Below are 16109 nucleotides of genomic sequence, written 5' to 3'. Positions count from 1 at the left end.
ATCAACCCATAATAATCATAGAGCCATATCATATCCCATAATCCCATCTGAATCCTAGGAAAATGTTTATGCACAAGAACAGATGGCTTAATACCTTAACACAACACTTCAAGAAAAAGAAAACACATATACCGATACCTTACCCACTGTCTAAATTAGTCCAGAGTAAATGCTAATGGGACTTCATTCAATCATTATTCTTAGCTGCTAGTGAAGAATGCAAAACATTCTCTTCCCTTTAATTAAGTCATAATTTAAAACTCCATTCAATGATTTGATAGAATGCCTCTAGAGGCATATAAGCATCTAGGATTTCTAGTTACATCATATTTCAAAACTGCAAATTGTTCTGGTCATAGGGCACAGAAATAAAAACTTTGTTAGTACCAGCAAGTATAGCTTTTCTAGCATCTGCCAATGAATTGACACAATATTTTGCCAAGCTGTAGTAACCATCACATAGCACTCAATGTTTCCTTTGGCTTTTAAAAAAATCCATGTTCCACTGAAATGGTCTGTAAAACCAAACAATAGTAGAGGCAACAAAATACATCAGACCTATCTGTCATCCTTGAAAGAGAGGAATATAGCACTATGAGCTCTTGGTCAAACCTACACAGCTTTGCAGAGGAGTTTGAAACTTCTCATGGTCTACAGACATCTATGGTGGCCATTTTCACATTTACTAGATATTTCTTTTTCTCCTTTAATGGAGTCAATAGGGTGGATGCCCACTGGGATAATGAGGTTGAACCCAGAAGTGTGTCATCCAGATCTGTATGAGATCCTGCCCATCACCACCATGCATGTTAAATGTAGCTATGCATGGTCTGGGGGACCAGTCATGGTTTGTGTATCCTAGCCCCATGTTTTAATTTTCTACTACCTAAGAAGGAGTCACAAACCAAGCATGCTTTGCTTGGCTAGTAGTGCTTTAAAAATATTTAGTTGCCAACACTTACAAATTAGTAGATTTTATATAGATACATGGCTTCTTTAAAAAAAAAATAGATGGGCAATATGGTGTCATGATTAAGAGACAGGACTTGGTAGCCAGAATGGTTGGATCCAAAATCCTGGCTCTACGACCTATTAGCTATATGTGCTTGAGCACACAGTTCTTAGGTGCCTTAGTTTCCTCATCTGCAAAATGGTGTTGATGAATAACAGTGCTTACCGTAGTTTCTGTTGGAGGATTATGTGAGCTATTATATGTAAAGAGACTGGACAAGTGCACACATAATGAATTACATAAATGTTTATTGTTACTATTATTGTTTAACAACAGTGGACTAAGTTTCCCACTACCTCCTTTAGACAGAGCCTTTGATTTTCCATTTGCCTCTATCCTCATTGGGCTGATCTCACTTCCTGAGTTGCCTCACCCATGAAGGCTTCTGAGTTTGTGATCCTTTGAATGAGAATATACTAGCATTCACTCAGTGCGTGGAATTTGATTGGACTTCTCCACAGAACCATTCATTTATTTAGTACATATTTATTGAACACCAACTATGAGACAGGCACCTCTGCTCTGGGCACTGGCTATGAAACCCCAGAGAAGTTGAATAAAAAGGAGAGGCAGGGCTGGTTAAATCTCCTGAGGTTATTGGGCATGAAATAGTTTTCTCTCTTCTGTGAAGTGATTCCAAGTGGGAAATCCATACAAATGCATCATATGGGGATGGGGAAGGACACTGAATACTTCCAAGAGTGTGATTAAGAAGAAAAGGGCAACAAAAGCTTATTAAGTTCTGAAGCAGAAAAAACAATCACATCTCTTTGAAATTTCAAACTCCTTGAAATTGGTCAAACTGGTCAAACATACAACTAAAAGTCTGACAAAAAAGAGCAATGATGCTAAATCCTTTGTTACACAATATATATTAGTACTGCCACTTTCCCATTCCTATTTTATGAAATGATTTTCATTCAAATTCGTCACTTGTATCTCCAATGCAGGTGTTTTTGTTGTTACTAGATTTGCATTGAGTCATTTACAAGCTTGTTCAGAATTCATCATTGTCATCTGTGTCTACAGCTCTTCTGCAATCTAGCAAGACAATGTCATTGGAAATTTTATCCCAGATCACAAGAATCCATTTTAGTAACATTGCAATATTGAGATTTTTCATTCTGCCTAAGATATACATTCTTGGTACTCACAAGGAAACAACTTACTATATTACTTTTTAAAATTTATTTTCTTTGTACCAAAAATATACACACATACAATTTAAAGAGTGAAGAATTCTGAAAGAGCCGTTCTCAATTTCTTGCTTCTCCAGGTGCAACTGCTTTCAATTCTTTTGGCTGTTTCCATATTGCTATGTAACATATGACTATTACTACCAAATTATGTTTTGGTGTTAGTCATTTCTATTTACGTTCTATTACGAAAGATGAAGAGTTAGTTTCTCCAACCTCTAGACCACTAACATACTCATATACCCTTCTTGTCCCTCCATTTTCCCAATACCATTTTGTCATAATTTTTGGTATTTATCAACATTTGATATTTATTTTAGCATGACTATGTCAACAGCATCCAGAGATAAGTCATATAGCATTCCATGATTTATTTCCTTTTCTGCAGAATATGTATTTCCTTTAAGTATCTGTTGTCTTGATGTTTTTATTTGCTTTGTTTTCTCGTGTTTGAATTATTAATTTGTTTATTTCTCGTGTTTGAATAATTAATAATTAGTTTGAATTATTAATTCAACTCCTTATATTTCCCAGGATATATAAATCTTCTCTCAATGTGTTAAATCTTATTAGGAATTCTATCAGAGTTTGCTAACCTGTCTAGACTGGTTGCTTTCTAGGTTTGCCACACAGATCTTGGGGACTTCCTTCCCACAAACCCTGGGAACCCAGAGATTCTCTTCTCTCTTGCATCCTTAGAGCCCTTGTATCCTAAACCCAACTCTCCCTGTTTCTGGCTTTACTTTCTCTCATTCTCTCACTCTTGGTGGTGCACATTCTCCAGTAGCTTCCTGAGGAAGACTGCAAGGGAGAAGAGTTTATTGAGACCTTATATAGCTTAAAATGTCATTTTCTACCTTCATATTTGATTGACTACTTTGCTGAGTAAAGAATTCTAGGCTGGCAATCCTTCTTTTAGAAATTTGAAGGCACTTTTCCATTGCTTTCTAGCTTCCAGAGTTGTGGTTAAAAAGCCTGATGCTATTCTGATTATTTGATTATTGTTTGTATTATTCTAACACATTGTATGACACCCCACCATGCCCTGCTGTCCCAGCACTGCAACCCTCTAAGATTACTGCTTTGTCCAGTGTTCTCAGATCTCTTGATGGCAAGCTTTTCTGTGGCTATTTCCATCCATAGGTATGGACCCATCATTCTGAAAATAAATCCATAATTTCTAAGACATTTATACAATTATTTCTTTGATGTGTTTCTTTCCTCTGTCTTTCTGTAACACCTATTACTTGGATGTTGTGTCATTCGGACTCAACCTGTATAATTTTCTCGTCTATTCCAGATTCTTCATTTATTTGTTGTTTGTTCTAATTTCTGGACATTTTCCTTAACTTTATTTTCCAATATTTGTATTGAAGTTTCTTCATTTCTGCCATACTCTTTTCAAGGTCTCTTTTTTCCCCTCTGAATGTCATTTTGTAAAAGCACCCACTTCCTGCTCACCTCATGAATGCAATATATTTGTTGCTAATGACGTCAATGATAGGTTTCTCTTTGGTTTGTTTTCTTCTTCCCGCATGTGCTATTTCTCTGATTTCCCTCTTTGTTTCTGGTGACAGCCTCACATATTAGATTCTTCCTCAAGTGTCCATTTTTCTCTTAGCTGTCTGTTTATATTAAAGAGTGTGGCCCCAAACAGCTGTTCAAAAGCTTGTTGTACCCAAGTGGGGCTTGTGGACTATGGTCTTAACTGTAAGTTCAGGCTGGGCTCTTTCTTTGGGTCAGATGGTCCTGATTTTTCTTCCCACTTGAAGGCTATTAAACCTGGCTACCTGGCTTCTTTAAGCTTCCTGAGGGAAGAAGGCTCCCAGTCTCGACATTCAGTATGTAAACCTTCACCTAATTTCCATTTTTAAAGCTGTACAGCTGCATTCAGCTGTGTGCTCTCAGTCCAAAGAACTCTCTATTGCATGCTTTCCAGAGAATAAAACTTTAGGCTTCTGCCAGGGTAGGGGAAGGGTACTTGGGAGCTGGGGAAGGTATCTAAAGACTAAGGTAATTCTTAGCAGTCTTTCAACCAATTCTCTGCCTTAGGATTTTCCATCAAATGTACTTCCTGAAGTTTCTGGCCCCTAAGCCTCTTTGGAGTATAGGATAGAAATCAGGCTCATTATCAGCTTCCCCTCTGCTTCTTTAGTTAAATTCATCTTTCTTTATCTTCTTTGCCAAATTTAGTTGCTGTTGTCTAGTTTCCTTTTCTTTTTGTCCTTATGAGGTTTTGCCGTTTGAAAAATCTTATATTGTCATTTAAAGTGGAGTGTAGGTTGGGAGAAGAAATAAAGGTTTGTGTTCAAGCTACCGTCTTTTTGAAACAGAGCAGGGACCCCTTTTAGGGTCCTGCTGGGCACCCCTCTCCCAAACATAGAAATAAAAAAAAAAATAGTCATTTCAAGGGAAATTCCAGGCACCTAGGTAGGCTTGAAAAGTAAATGAGCAACGCTATAAGCAAGAAGATACAATACTGAGAACTTAAACAATAGCTTCCCAAGCAAGTCAGAATCACAGAGCATTTTGGTTCCCCATAGAAACTAAAAGATAATATCTTAACATATGTTCTTAAGTTGGTTTTCAGAAACCTGGACCCACACCAGATGGAAAATGTTGACCACCATTACATAGACCTCAGAGATCTCATGGAGATAAGGGAGAAGTGAGAACTGAATTCTACCGTTTTTTGTTCTAAATTTCTTCCTGAGGGGCCTGGAGAGAGTCATGCCTAAAGGCCACACCTTAACCTTCCTTTTTTGCTGACCCTAAGTTTTACACAAAGCCCTGCTTCTTTAACCACCTGCAAATTAAAAAAAAAAATCTCTCTGAATCCACCTATGACCTGTAACCCCCACTTTAAGATACCTGTCTTTTCAGTCCAAACCAATGTAAAGTCTCCATGTATTGATTTATAACTTTGCCTATAACCTCTGCCTTCTACCTTTAAAAACCATCTAGGCCATCAGGGAGTTCAAGTCTTAAGGATTAGCTGCCTAATTCTCCTTGCTTGGTGCCTTGCAACAAATGCTTCACTTTCTCTTGCTGAAAATCCTAGTGTCAGTGTTTGGCATTTTCTATATGGTGGGCAAGTGGACCCAAGTTTGGTTTGGTGACATTCTGACCTCAGAAATTTAAAAACCACTCATCATCACACACACACACACACACACACAGATATACATACACACACACATACAAACTCTTAATCATTCAGCTGTACTTTAATTGCAACCGTATACATCATACATGGTACGTAAAACAAGTTATTTGATTTGAAATGGAGCAGTGAGTAGAGATTTTTACTGCAAAGTTGGCAAAATAACAGGAACCAATCTCTTCTAAATACACTTTAAGACTTAGGGGAAGAATGACAGATTTGCTGTGCTTGTCATCACAAACGCTGCTTTATGATTTTATAAGAAAATAAAGCAAGGCTTTGTTCCTACAAACATTTCAGTCAGAACTAAAAAGGAAAGCCAATGAATTCACTGTTCTCACAAAATACTGCCTTTTGCTTTTCTGATATAGGATATAGGGAGTTTCATCAATCAGATGGTGATAGGGATGAGTGGTGTGGTGAAAATAAAGCCACTGCTAAGTCAGAGACAATGGGTTTGGATCCCTGCTTCACTTTTTATTAGCCCCTGGTCTTTGGGCAGGTTACCCAGCTGAGTTGTTGCTTCCTCTTTGTAAAATGGAGATAGGTGTCACAGAGCTACTTTGAGGATTAAGTAAGAAAACACATACAATCGCAGAGTGCCATGCCTGGTACAAAGTAGACACAAACCCCTGTAATAAAACCTCAAGGGAAAACACCTATGTAAAAAGGACTTTACTGATAATGGGACGTGACAGAGACAATCAGGACTCGCTGACTTGAAAGAGAGGTGGGCTGTGCAGGAAGGTATGAGCTCTGAGGTTTCTGACTGGCTAAGGTGTTGAGGCATCAGGATATGACTTCCAGTTCCAAACTGCATCCTTCCACTTTATTTGCTACAATAAATCACTCTATATTATAGCAATAACATCAATAAAGGAAATGCCTAGTGCTAACATGCTGCAAATGTGTCATCGGAACTTAAGAAAATTAGTCTGAAACTGCTCACTGTGTTTAAAATCAGACAGACTCATTTCTCAGTCAATTAGGTATGAATTGTGAGCCGTAAAGTATCTGCTGGTATGCTTCCAGAGATGAGGGGCTGTTTCTTAATACTCAGAGCTTGCACGAGGTGAAGACGACAGAAAGGGGACTTGGTATAGAGATAGTGAGAAGAATCAAGTCTTTGCAGCGCCTCGGTTTCACTAACAGTACCTGTGTGTGTCTCAGAAGAGGCTTCCCAGATTTCCTCCTTATATTGGCACTACATTTTGTGGGCTGGAGCTGTGCTTAAAATATTTTAACAGGCGTGGTGGCTCACACCTGTAATCCCAACACTTTAAGAGGCTGAGGCGGGAAAATTGCTTGAGTTTGGAAGTTCAAGACCAGCCTGGGCAACACATTGAGACTTCATCTTTATAAAAATTTTAAAATGAGCCAGGCATGGTGGCTAATGCCTGTAGTCCCAGATACTTGGGAGGTTAAAGTGGGAGGATTGCTTGAGCCTAGGAGGTTGAGGCTACAGTGAGCCACAATGGTGCCGCTGCACTCCAGCCTGGGAGACAGAGTGAGATCCTGTCTCAAAAAATAAAACATAAATAAATAATAAAATATTTCAAAAGGCTCTGTGTGTAAAGTAAATAATGAGGAAGATCATCATCATTAATATTTGCTAGGGTTCGCAATGTGTTTAAAGCATTTTACATGTAGTAATTCATTTAATCTTGTCAACAATGCTATAAAGAAGGTAATATGTACACCATTTTCTAGATGAAGAAACTTGGCACAGAGAGGTTGAGGGAATGAGGGCATGAGACAGTCTAGGCTCTGAGTCTTTGCTCTTAATCGTATTCCAAGTCAATCTTTCTTCCGTCCATGCATCAGCCTTTGCATAAACATTTATATTCACTCATCATCTCCCTTGGAGGCTCATTTCTTGGAGTACATAGTGCTTAGTAAAACATTTGCAGGTAAAGCCCCTTATTCATTCACTCAATAAACAGAAGTATTATATAAGCACCTTGTATGTCAGGAACTGTGCTAGGCCTCAGGATTTTACTAACTCATAACAATGAAAATGGATTCTGAGATTTATTTTTATTTTTTTAAAGAGCAAAGTCTGCTTTCTCATCTGGCAAAATACGAGTATTTTCCATGAGGAGACACAAAAGTCAGCATGGTGGTGACGATTACTTGTGTAAATGGAGCTGTAGCTCTAGAATAACTGACAGGCATGTTTGACAAGCTCATGTATCATTTCTCTGTTCAGGAACAACATAACACTTTCAGCTTCCATGAATGCATTTGCTTGTGGCTGGCTAAAATTCAAGCCATCTTTATGGAGGTTTTTACATTGTTGCCATTATTGCTACTAAAACCCATTTTATAAGTAAAACACTCATGCAAAACAAAACACCATCATAAAGCATAATATTAAATGATTCTTCATGTGAATAAAACAAATATTTTGTAGTTTGTGTACAAGACTACATCTCAAACAAATTAGCATACAAATGTCTACTTTTTAATAAGAAATACACCATAGGCTATTTTTAGATGGATACTTTCTGACTAAATTATATTTTTTATTTATATCAATTTGTAATTAAGAATATATCTATTGTATAAAACAAATTTAAAGACAATATTCCTACTTAAAATTTGAGAGTAAACTAACTGTGTGGCAGTGGCGATAGAAGCTTCTGAGGAATAGATGACTTCACAATACCAACCAGCAGGAAGCATCTAGAAGGACAGGGTTTATATTCTTAAAACTTAGCGTAGGGCTTAGAGCATGGTGGACACTCAGAATGCATTTGTCGAGGGAACGCAGAAGAATGAAAGAATGGAAGCGGGGGCAGGGTTTCTGTGTACAGAGGCAGGTTATATACTGCACAACTCCAAGATGCACCATTCCCACAGCTAGTTCTGTCAGAATAAATGAATGGATTGGAATAAACGAAATGAAAGAATAACCTAACCTTGAAGTTTCATGAGGGTTTGCATGCAGAAGCCATCTTGAGCCCTAAATATGTTTGGAACAGTAAATTCTGATGTGCTTTCTTAATTTTAGTAGCCCTATTTGTTGACACTATCGTGACATACCATTTTTGCTGCATAGCGAACAAACTGAGAGGCTAAGTGACCCAATTAAGGGAAAAAACAACTTTAGGAGCACTTAGGATAGTGCTGGAGTCTCTAAAATTCCATTCCATCTCTCTACTTTTCCCCCACTAGGTCACATTAGGGTTTGGGGGGATCTAGGCTCTCTCCCATACATGTGGCTTCTTGCCCTTAATATTTATTCTGAATTGCAGTACCATTCTTTTTAGTGTTGCAGTAGATATGTGTGGATTATTGGTTATAAATAAAATTTCATTTTTCAGTATTAAATTTATATCATCCGTGTTGAATCAGACAGCACCATTTCATACTGCCCAATTGAGAACTTTTATTTATTTTTGGCCTGAACCACTGACAGAAATGCTATCTGACAGAGTGCAGTGAGGCACTTTTATGTGGCTCATCAGTCTTTCTTCAAGAAACCAGCTCTTGGTCACAGTCATTACCTCTATGTCTCCTTTGGTCTTTAAGCATTTAATATTTGCTTCATTTTCTTGGTACATTTATGGATGCATTTAGTCTATGGATATTAAAAGCCCCCCAAAACCCTCAATTTCCATTCTATAAAAGTCCATTGGAGCTAACATTTTCAAAGTTGTTTTTACCAAGGCAGTTATAAAACTAAAGCCCGAGGAAAGGAGGGAATTGAGTACATTTATATGCTCCACTTTTCTTTCTGATTCAGTTTTCCAGACACTGTGCACCATGGACGAATTCAAGGATTTACTTAAAGTAAGAGACATGTGGCCGGCGCGTGCCGTGCTCAAGCCCTGTAAGCTCAGCACTGTGGAGGCGAGACGGGCGATCACGACGCGTCAGGCAGATCGAGACCAGCCTGCTAACACGTGAAATCCCGTCTCTGACTAAAAAAATTACAAAAAAACTAGCCCCCGCGCTGACGTGCGGCCGCTGCTGTAAAAGAAAAAAAAAAAAAAAAAAAAAAAAAAACTCCCAGCTACTCGGGAGCTGAGCCAGGAGCAATGGCGGAAACCTGGGAGTGGAGCCTTTGCAGGTGAGATCCGGCAACTGCACTCACAGCCTGGGTGACAGAGCCGAGAACTCCATCTCAAAAAAAAAAAAAAAAAAAAAAAAAAAAAAAAGTAAGAGACATTGTTTTAGTCTTGTGAAAAGGATTATAGATGCATAGTGGACAGATGGGAAGATAGCCTTAAAAGTAAATAAATGTAATTTTTGTTAAATAGATTATTATAGAAACTTAATTCACAATACACTACGTGAATTAATATACAATACACTAATAATATGTATTATATAATATACTAATTCACAATATAAAATGTAGAGAATCTATATGCATCTATCTCTCATCTAACTATTTATATAGTTGTGTGAGATACATGTTTAGTACTGACTCATCACTTGCCAGGCACTGTACTAGGTATATAAATATGCAATTTTATTCAACAATTAAAACAATCCTATATTTTCTAGCTATCCTTATTTTCATTTTGCAGATGAAGAAACACAAGATTGGAGAGAGTTTGAGTAACCTGCCCCATTCATACAGCCAGTAAGTGCTGGAGGTTTAACTGACTCCACATTTTTGTACCATACATTTTGTACCATGACATCACATTTTTGGCAAAGACATACAAAACATTTGTCACACCTGCAAACCATTTGACAACACAGTTTTCTAATGTCTTTAAAAATTATTTAGAAGAAATAACTTCTACTTACAACTTATGGTTATTCCAAGTTCCACATTGTGCTTCTTAGGGAGCTTTACATGAAATGTTCCACTACTTGGGATCACAGACTCTAATATCAAAATGAAAAAAAGTGTGTTAATAGAACACTGAGGACTGGAGCACCCATCAATAAAAATGCATTAGGAATACTTGCATCATAATCAACTGTAGCTAAAACTGTAGGAACTGAAGTAAGATGAATGCCTTTAAAATCCTGGTAAATTAAGCTCCTAGTGATGAATATACTTCTTATTCATAGGCAACTGTGCATAATTCACAGCAACAGTTGAGTTCAGTATTTCTCAAGTGTGATGCACACACCATCTACATCAAATTTACCTGGAATGGGAGTTACACATAATGATTTCTGAATACTTCCAATCTATGAATCAGAATCTCTAAAGATGAGGCCTAGAGATCTCTAGGCGATTCTTAGGTGTAGTAAAGGGTTAAGAACCTTAGGTCCTATTATATTCTTTCCACCCCCAACCATATTTTCCAAGAGTGTGCTATTCAGTAATTCCTCCCCCAACCCCGTTCCACCCCTATTTATTGTTTGAAGATATATGGGAAAACAGATTTCAGGAGAGATGTCAGTTTGGTGTGATGGTTGTTGATTGGGCATTGAGAGTGAGTGGAGAGGTGCCTTAATTTGTAATGTAAAAAGTCAAAGTACAATTAAAGAGGTAGAATCAGGAGTGACATTCAAAATATTTCACAACCAGAACAGTACTGGTTATCAATCAAAAAGACAAAAATAACCAATCAGACTAGATGCTGACCACAGAGTTGGAACACAGGGACCCAGGAGATTCCAACTACATTAAACGATCCTTCAGTTCTGTATAATGGGGAGCTTTTAGAGATTCCAGAGAGGATCACAGGGCACTGGAAGAGAGTGAAAGTAGGCTCAGATACTGGCCAGTTGGTATAGAAGTAAGCTAATATCAAAGCAACAGAGAGAGAACCAGTGTGCACTGGCTGAATCTCAACCCAGGACAGAGCTAAGCTGATTTTATCCAGACCTAATTAATGTCTGAGAAAGGAAGAAATTGCTACAGATTCTTAAATATACTCTTCTTAAAATTCCTTTAACAGTCAGAAAGACCTTTAATTAATGATAAGTTTAAAATGGAAATATCCATTGAAGAGATAGCATCTACTCATGCTAAGTTGCTAATGACTATAATCCTTTCTGATGGTTTTGGAAAGAAGTGGGGAGAGGCTTCAGGAACTGTGGAAACTTTAGCATAAGGAGAGGAATGTGGGATTGGTGAGCTATCCACTCGGCCCGCTTGATCAGCTTGACTCAAGGCAGGTGCCCATCTGGCACACAAACAATTAACCACAGCAGAACTATTAGGCCCTCAGGCCCTTAGCTCAATTTATTAATCACATATTTAACACATTTGAGTCAGTGCAAAGTGGGGTGATGGTTAGTATTGGATTCATGGAAACAGAGAGGACTCCCTTCTTTGTTCAACCTTGAATTGCTCTTCTTGACCTCTCATCCTTTCTGAGGAGAAATTCAGGTATTAAATGTCTCATAAGAGCAGAATCTGATTTTTCAACTCAGAAGGTTTGCTATACAATGTTAAACTGGAGCACACAACAGAAATTTGATTTCCCTGGGCACGCTTGGCTTTTAGAAAGCCACCTATAAAAAAGGATTCCCAAACTGGCCCTCTCAGCATCAGTGGTGCTATGGGGTCTTCCTTCTCTGGCCTCTCTCCTTTGCTCTGGTTTTTATTTACTTCAGAGGGGAGCGAAGGAATCAGCTGCCTTTCCCACTTCCTCCCTCGACCAGGTGAGTGTCATGGACTGAGTTAACATCTTCGACTTCGGGGTTGTCTTCAGCTAACACTCTGTTGGGCCAGGAAATGAATCCACATATATTTATTTGTTTATTTATTCACTAAGAATTTGTACCCTTTCAATTTCTCAACAGGACTTGAGATAGAGAAAATTATTTCCCACAGGAGATTTGAAAAAGACTGGCTAATCTGAAAAAGAGAATGAAACAGGTAAAAAACACTTAGGTGTGCTTTACTTCCTGACTTCAGGAGATGCAAATATCATAAATGTTTTCTTACAGAATATTTTTCAACCCATGCCTTTCCTGAGTCCTCCCCATACCATGCTTTAACAACAAAAGGCTAATTGCCACCTTCCTTCCACTCTCAAAGTGACAGTTTAAGAATTTGGAATTAGCATGCAGACTGGGAGCAGAGAGGGTCTTTGGAAGTGACCAGGTTTTGCCCATATGCACCAGCAGCCAGTCAGCAGAGAGAAGGAAGAAAGAAGCAAGTGTATGTGAGGAGAGAGCCTGTGCCTGGCCTTGATAGCCATTGAAGTCAGGTTCTAGTCCTTTCTGGCTGTGAAACACAGATTGCGCTTCCAGTGAATGCCTCTTCTCTGATTAAGCTAGGTGGAGTGCATGTTTCTTGCTGGCAACTGAAAGATCCCTGATGAACACATTGGTTCGGTAGAGGAAATGGGATGAGGGCATACAGAAAGCCTCCACACAAGTGTTTACGGGCATAGCAGAAATAAATGATTTGATTACTCGGATAAAGCACACAAATGGCCCATAAGTAAATGCGCATGAAGCATCACTATTTGTAGAACTCATTTCACAAACGTGTGATCATTTAATATTTTCTTTCTTTTCTTTCCTTGTTTTTTTTTTTTTTAGGAGACAGGGTCTTACTCTGTCACCCAGGCTGGCGTATTGTGGCACAATCACAGTTCATTGCAGCCTTGACCTCTGCAGGCTCAGGTGATCCTCCTGCCTCAGCCTCCCAAGTAGCTAGGACTACAAGCACCCACCACTATGCACAGTTAATTTTTGTATTTTTTGTAGAGATGGGGTTTCCGCCATGTTGCCCAGGCTGGTCTCAAACTCCCAGGCTCAAGTGATCTGTCCACCTCAGTCTCCTAAAAGGCTGTGATTACAGGCGGAGCCACTGCACCTGTCCTACCCATTTAATATTTTCTGTTTTAAGAAACAGTTCTCTGTGAAAGGCGAGGGGAGCATACACATATTTGTACATGTATATCTGTATATCTGTATATGTATATAGCATCTTGCCCATGATGCTAAGCTTGTATAAGTGAGGTCTTTGAAACACAAGGGCCAGAAAATGCTGTTCCAGAATAGTTACTATAGCAACATTTTGCTTTTATAAATTTTTAATCCAGGGAAACTTGACCAAGATTAACATTGTTAATGACACTGCAGGAGATATTATCACTTCCTAGAAAACAGTAATGAATCACTTCTGACTACATGAAATTTGAAATATTCATAATGATGAACAAATATCAACTAATAAATCTCTTTGATCAAGCTGCAGCTTCATTTTAATCTTTAAATGCCAACATGATTTATTTTATATTTGTTATTTTTTCTTTATATAATTATTTGGCTGCTAAAGCAAAGGCATATTTAATTTGGGGTTTCTTAAAAAAACACTAGTAAAGAAGGAAAGATCCAATATTTGGAAAAACAGCAGGTTTTGAGGAAGTACATAGAATCTAAGAACAAATGATGTTTATTTTGTTAGACTCTCATGTAATTATTTTTTGCTTCCCTGATTTTGCTTTATCTTTGTTAATACTATAATTAAAAACACATTTGGGTAAACAAAGGTCTCCTTCTTTCCAAGTGGCCTGCTCTTCTGCCTGAAGCATTCATTGTTGGCACAGTAAGATAACAACCACATCATTATTTATCAATGCAGACACCCTTTGTGAGGAACGTGAATGTTTAACTCCCACCAATGTAGAGAAAGGCAGTGGGGGCTCCATAATGATGGCAAACATTCTTTGATAGGATTCTCACTGAGACTTTTTTCCAGAACAAAGATATATATATTTTTTCCAACAAAATAACTTCAGACTTCAAGCAGAAACTTCAGGTATTATTCATGACATTAGTTGAAGATTGGTGTTTAAAAGACAGTAACAAAAAAGGCAAAATGTAAATTGTGCATATATTATGATTACAGCTTTATAAAATTATATGTATGGTAAGGATTTCGGTAAGAAATATAAAAAATTTAAACATATTAGCATGATGGGGTTATAAGCACCTTTAACTTAAAACCATGTCATTAAAGTTACTATGCTGTTTGTGCAGTACAGTACCTATATTTAAAGAGACAGATTTGGGGCCAGGTGCAGTGGCTCACACCTGTAACTCTAGCACTTTGGGAGGCTGAGGCAGGTGGATTGCCTGAACTCAGGAGTTTGAGACCAGCCTGGCCAACATGGTGAAACCCTGTCTCTACCAAAAATACAAAAATACTTAGCCAGGCTTGGTGGCACATGCCTATAATCCCAGCTACTTGGGAGGCTGAGGCACAAGAATCGCTTGAACCCAGGAGACGGAGGTTGCAGTGAACTAAGATAGCACCACTGCACTTCAGCCTGGGTAAGAGAGCAAGACTCTGTCTCAAAAAAAAAAAAAAAAAAAAAAAAGGAGAAAAGGGGAGAGATTTGGGCAAAAATGAGTCAAGCTTTTTTAACCACTCCATGTCACTTAAAATATTTATAAAATAGAGATAATTTGTCTCTGAGGTCCAAAGGTTTGGGAATTAATATCTGGTTGTAAAATATTTCTGAGGCAGAATTTTGGAAATGGATGGCTTACATCCAGACAATTAGGAGTGGATTCAGAAGTACTGAGCAGTCTTGAAACAACTCACATGAAGATTCCCCACCAATGTCCCAAGTTCTTGACTGGTTAGAAAGGATTCTTCCGAATCCAATAGTTTCCAGTAGATACTAGTAGATTGGTAATGACTAACTAGAGTGTTTTATTGAGGACCATGATGCTGTATCTGGGCTCAGCGGGAGAATACTAGTGTCAACTAGTGATGTCTGTCATGAGGAAGGAACAATAAGATGGGAACATAGCTTTTCTTGCCCTATTCTATATTATTTCCATCTATTTGTAGTGGGTTACTTTCCGGAACAATTAAGGGCAGTGGGAGATGAACTTACATTTCCTTTTCCTGTTCCTTATCAAGTAAGCTGGGTACTGAACAAACTGGGTTTAATAGACAGAGTTCCTATTTTTTTAGGAGCTTAAATTTAAGATATTAAAGTATTCAATCAACAAATATTAAAATACACACATATATATTCATAAGTAAATACTTAGATACTGCTTATGAAGAAGAGTAAATTGTTCTGGTAATTTCACAACTGGAATGTAGTGAGTGGGTGCCACTGAATGTACTACAGTGCACACAATATTCAACAAACCACCTCCCTGCAACAAAGAATGTCAGTGGGGCAGAGGTTTAGAACTCCTGCTCTAATTGCTTCATCCTGGTAACATCTCTTGGAAGAGTCAGTGCAATGTGATATGGGGAAGAGAGACTACAAGTCAACAGACCTAGGTCTACCATTCACCCTGCTGTATGACCTTGGGTTTCCCCAATTGAGCCTCAGTTTCCCCATTTATAATGATAAAGGTATTGGATTATAAGAGGCATTTCACTACTAATGTTCTGTTATTGTAGTCAACAATAATTAACAATTAATGTTGTATCATTGTAGTTATTGTACATTCTGGGGTTGCTGGACAGTCTTCTTTGAAAACCATATTGTTACCACCATCTGACCCATTCTTAAAAAGTCCTACCTGGAGCTTCTGCACAGCAAAAGAAACTACCATCAGAGTGAACAGGCAACCTACAGAATGGGAGAAAATTTTTGCAATCTACTCATCTGACAAAGGGCCAATATCCAGAATCTACAAAGAACTCAAACAAATTTACAAGAAAAAAACAAACAACCCTATCAAAAAGTGGGCAAAGGATATGAACAGACATTTCTCAAAAGAAGACATTCATACAGCCAACAGACACATGAAAAAATGCTCATCATCACTGGCCATCAGAGAAATGCAAATCAAAACCACAATGAGATACCATCTCACACCAGTTAGAATG

General features: G+C 38.1%; 1 protein-coding gene across 3 annotated transcripts in view; it reads right to left on the bottom strand.

Annotated features, from left to right (window-relative positions):
- Positions 1-16109, bottom strand: part of GRIP1 (glutamate receptor interacting protein 1) — a 298768-nt gene that overhangs the window by 75729 nt on the left and 206930 nt on the right. For all 3 annotated transcript variants that reach the window (XM_017871570.1, XM_017871572.1, XM_017871571.1), the window contains one exon: positions 10136-10216. In XM_017871570.1, coding sequence (XP_017727059.1) covers positions 10136-10216 — 81 coding nt within the window. The remainder of the gene's footprint in view (positions 1-10135; positions 10217-16109) is intronic.

Source organism: Rhinopithecus bieti, unplaced genomic scaffold (genome assembly GCF_001698545.2).
Source record: "Rhinopithecus bieti isolate Rb0 unplaced genomic scaffold, ASM169854v2 scaffold_5924, whole genome shotgun sequence".
NCBI classification, from domain to species: domain Eukaryota; kingdom Metazoa; phylum Chordata; class Mammalia; order Primates; family Cercopithecidae; genus Rhinopithecus; species Rhinopithecus bieti.
The sequence above is the reverse complement of the archived record's forward strand: the minus strand, read 5'-3'. Positions and strand labels throughout refer to the sequence as shown.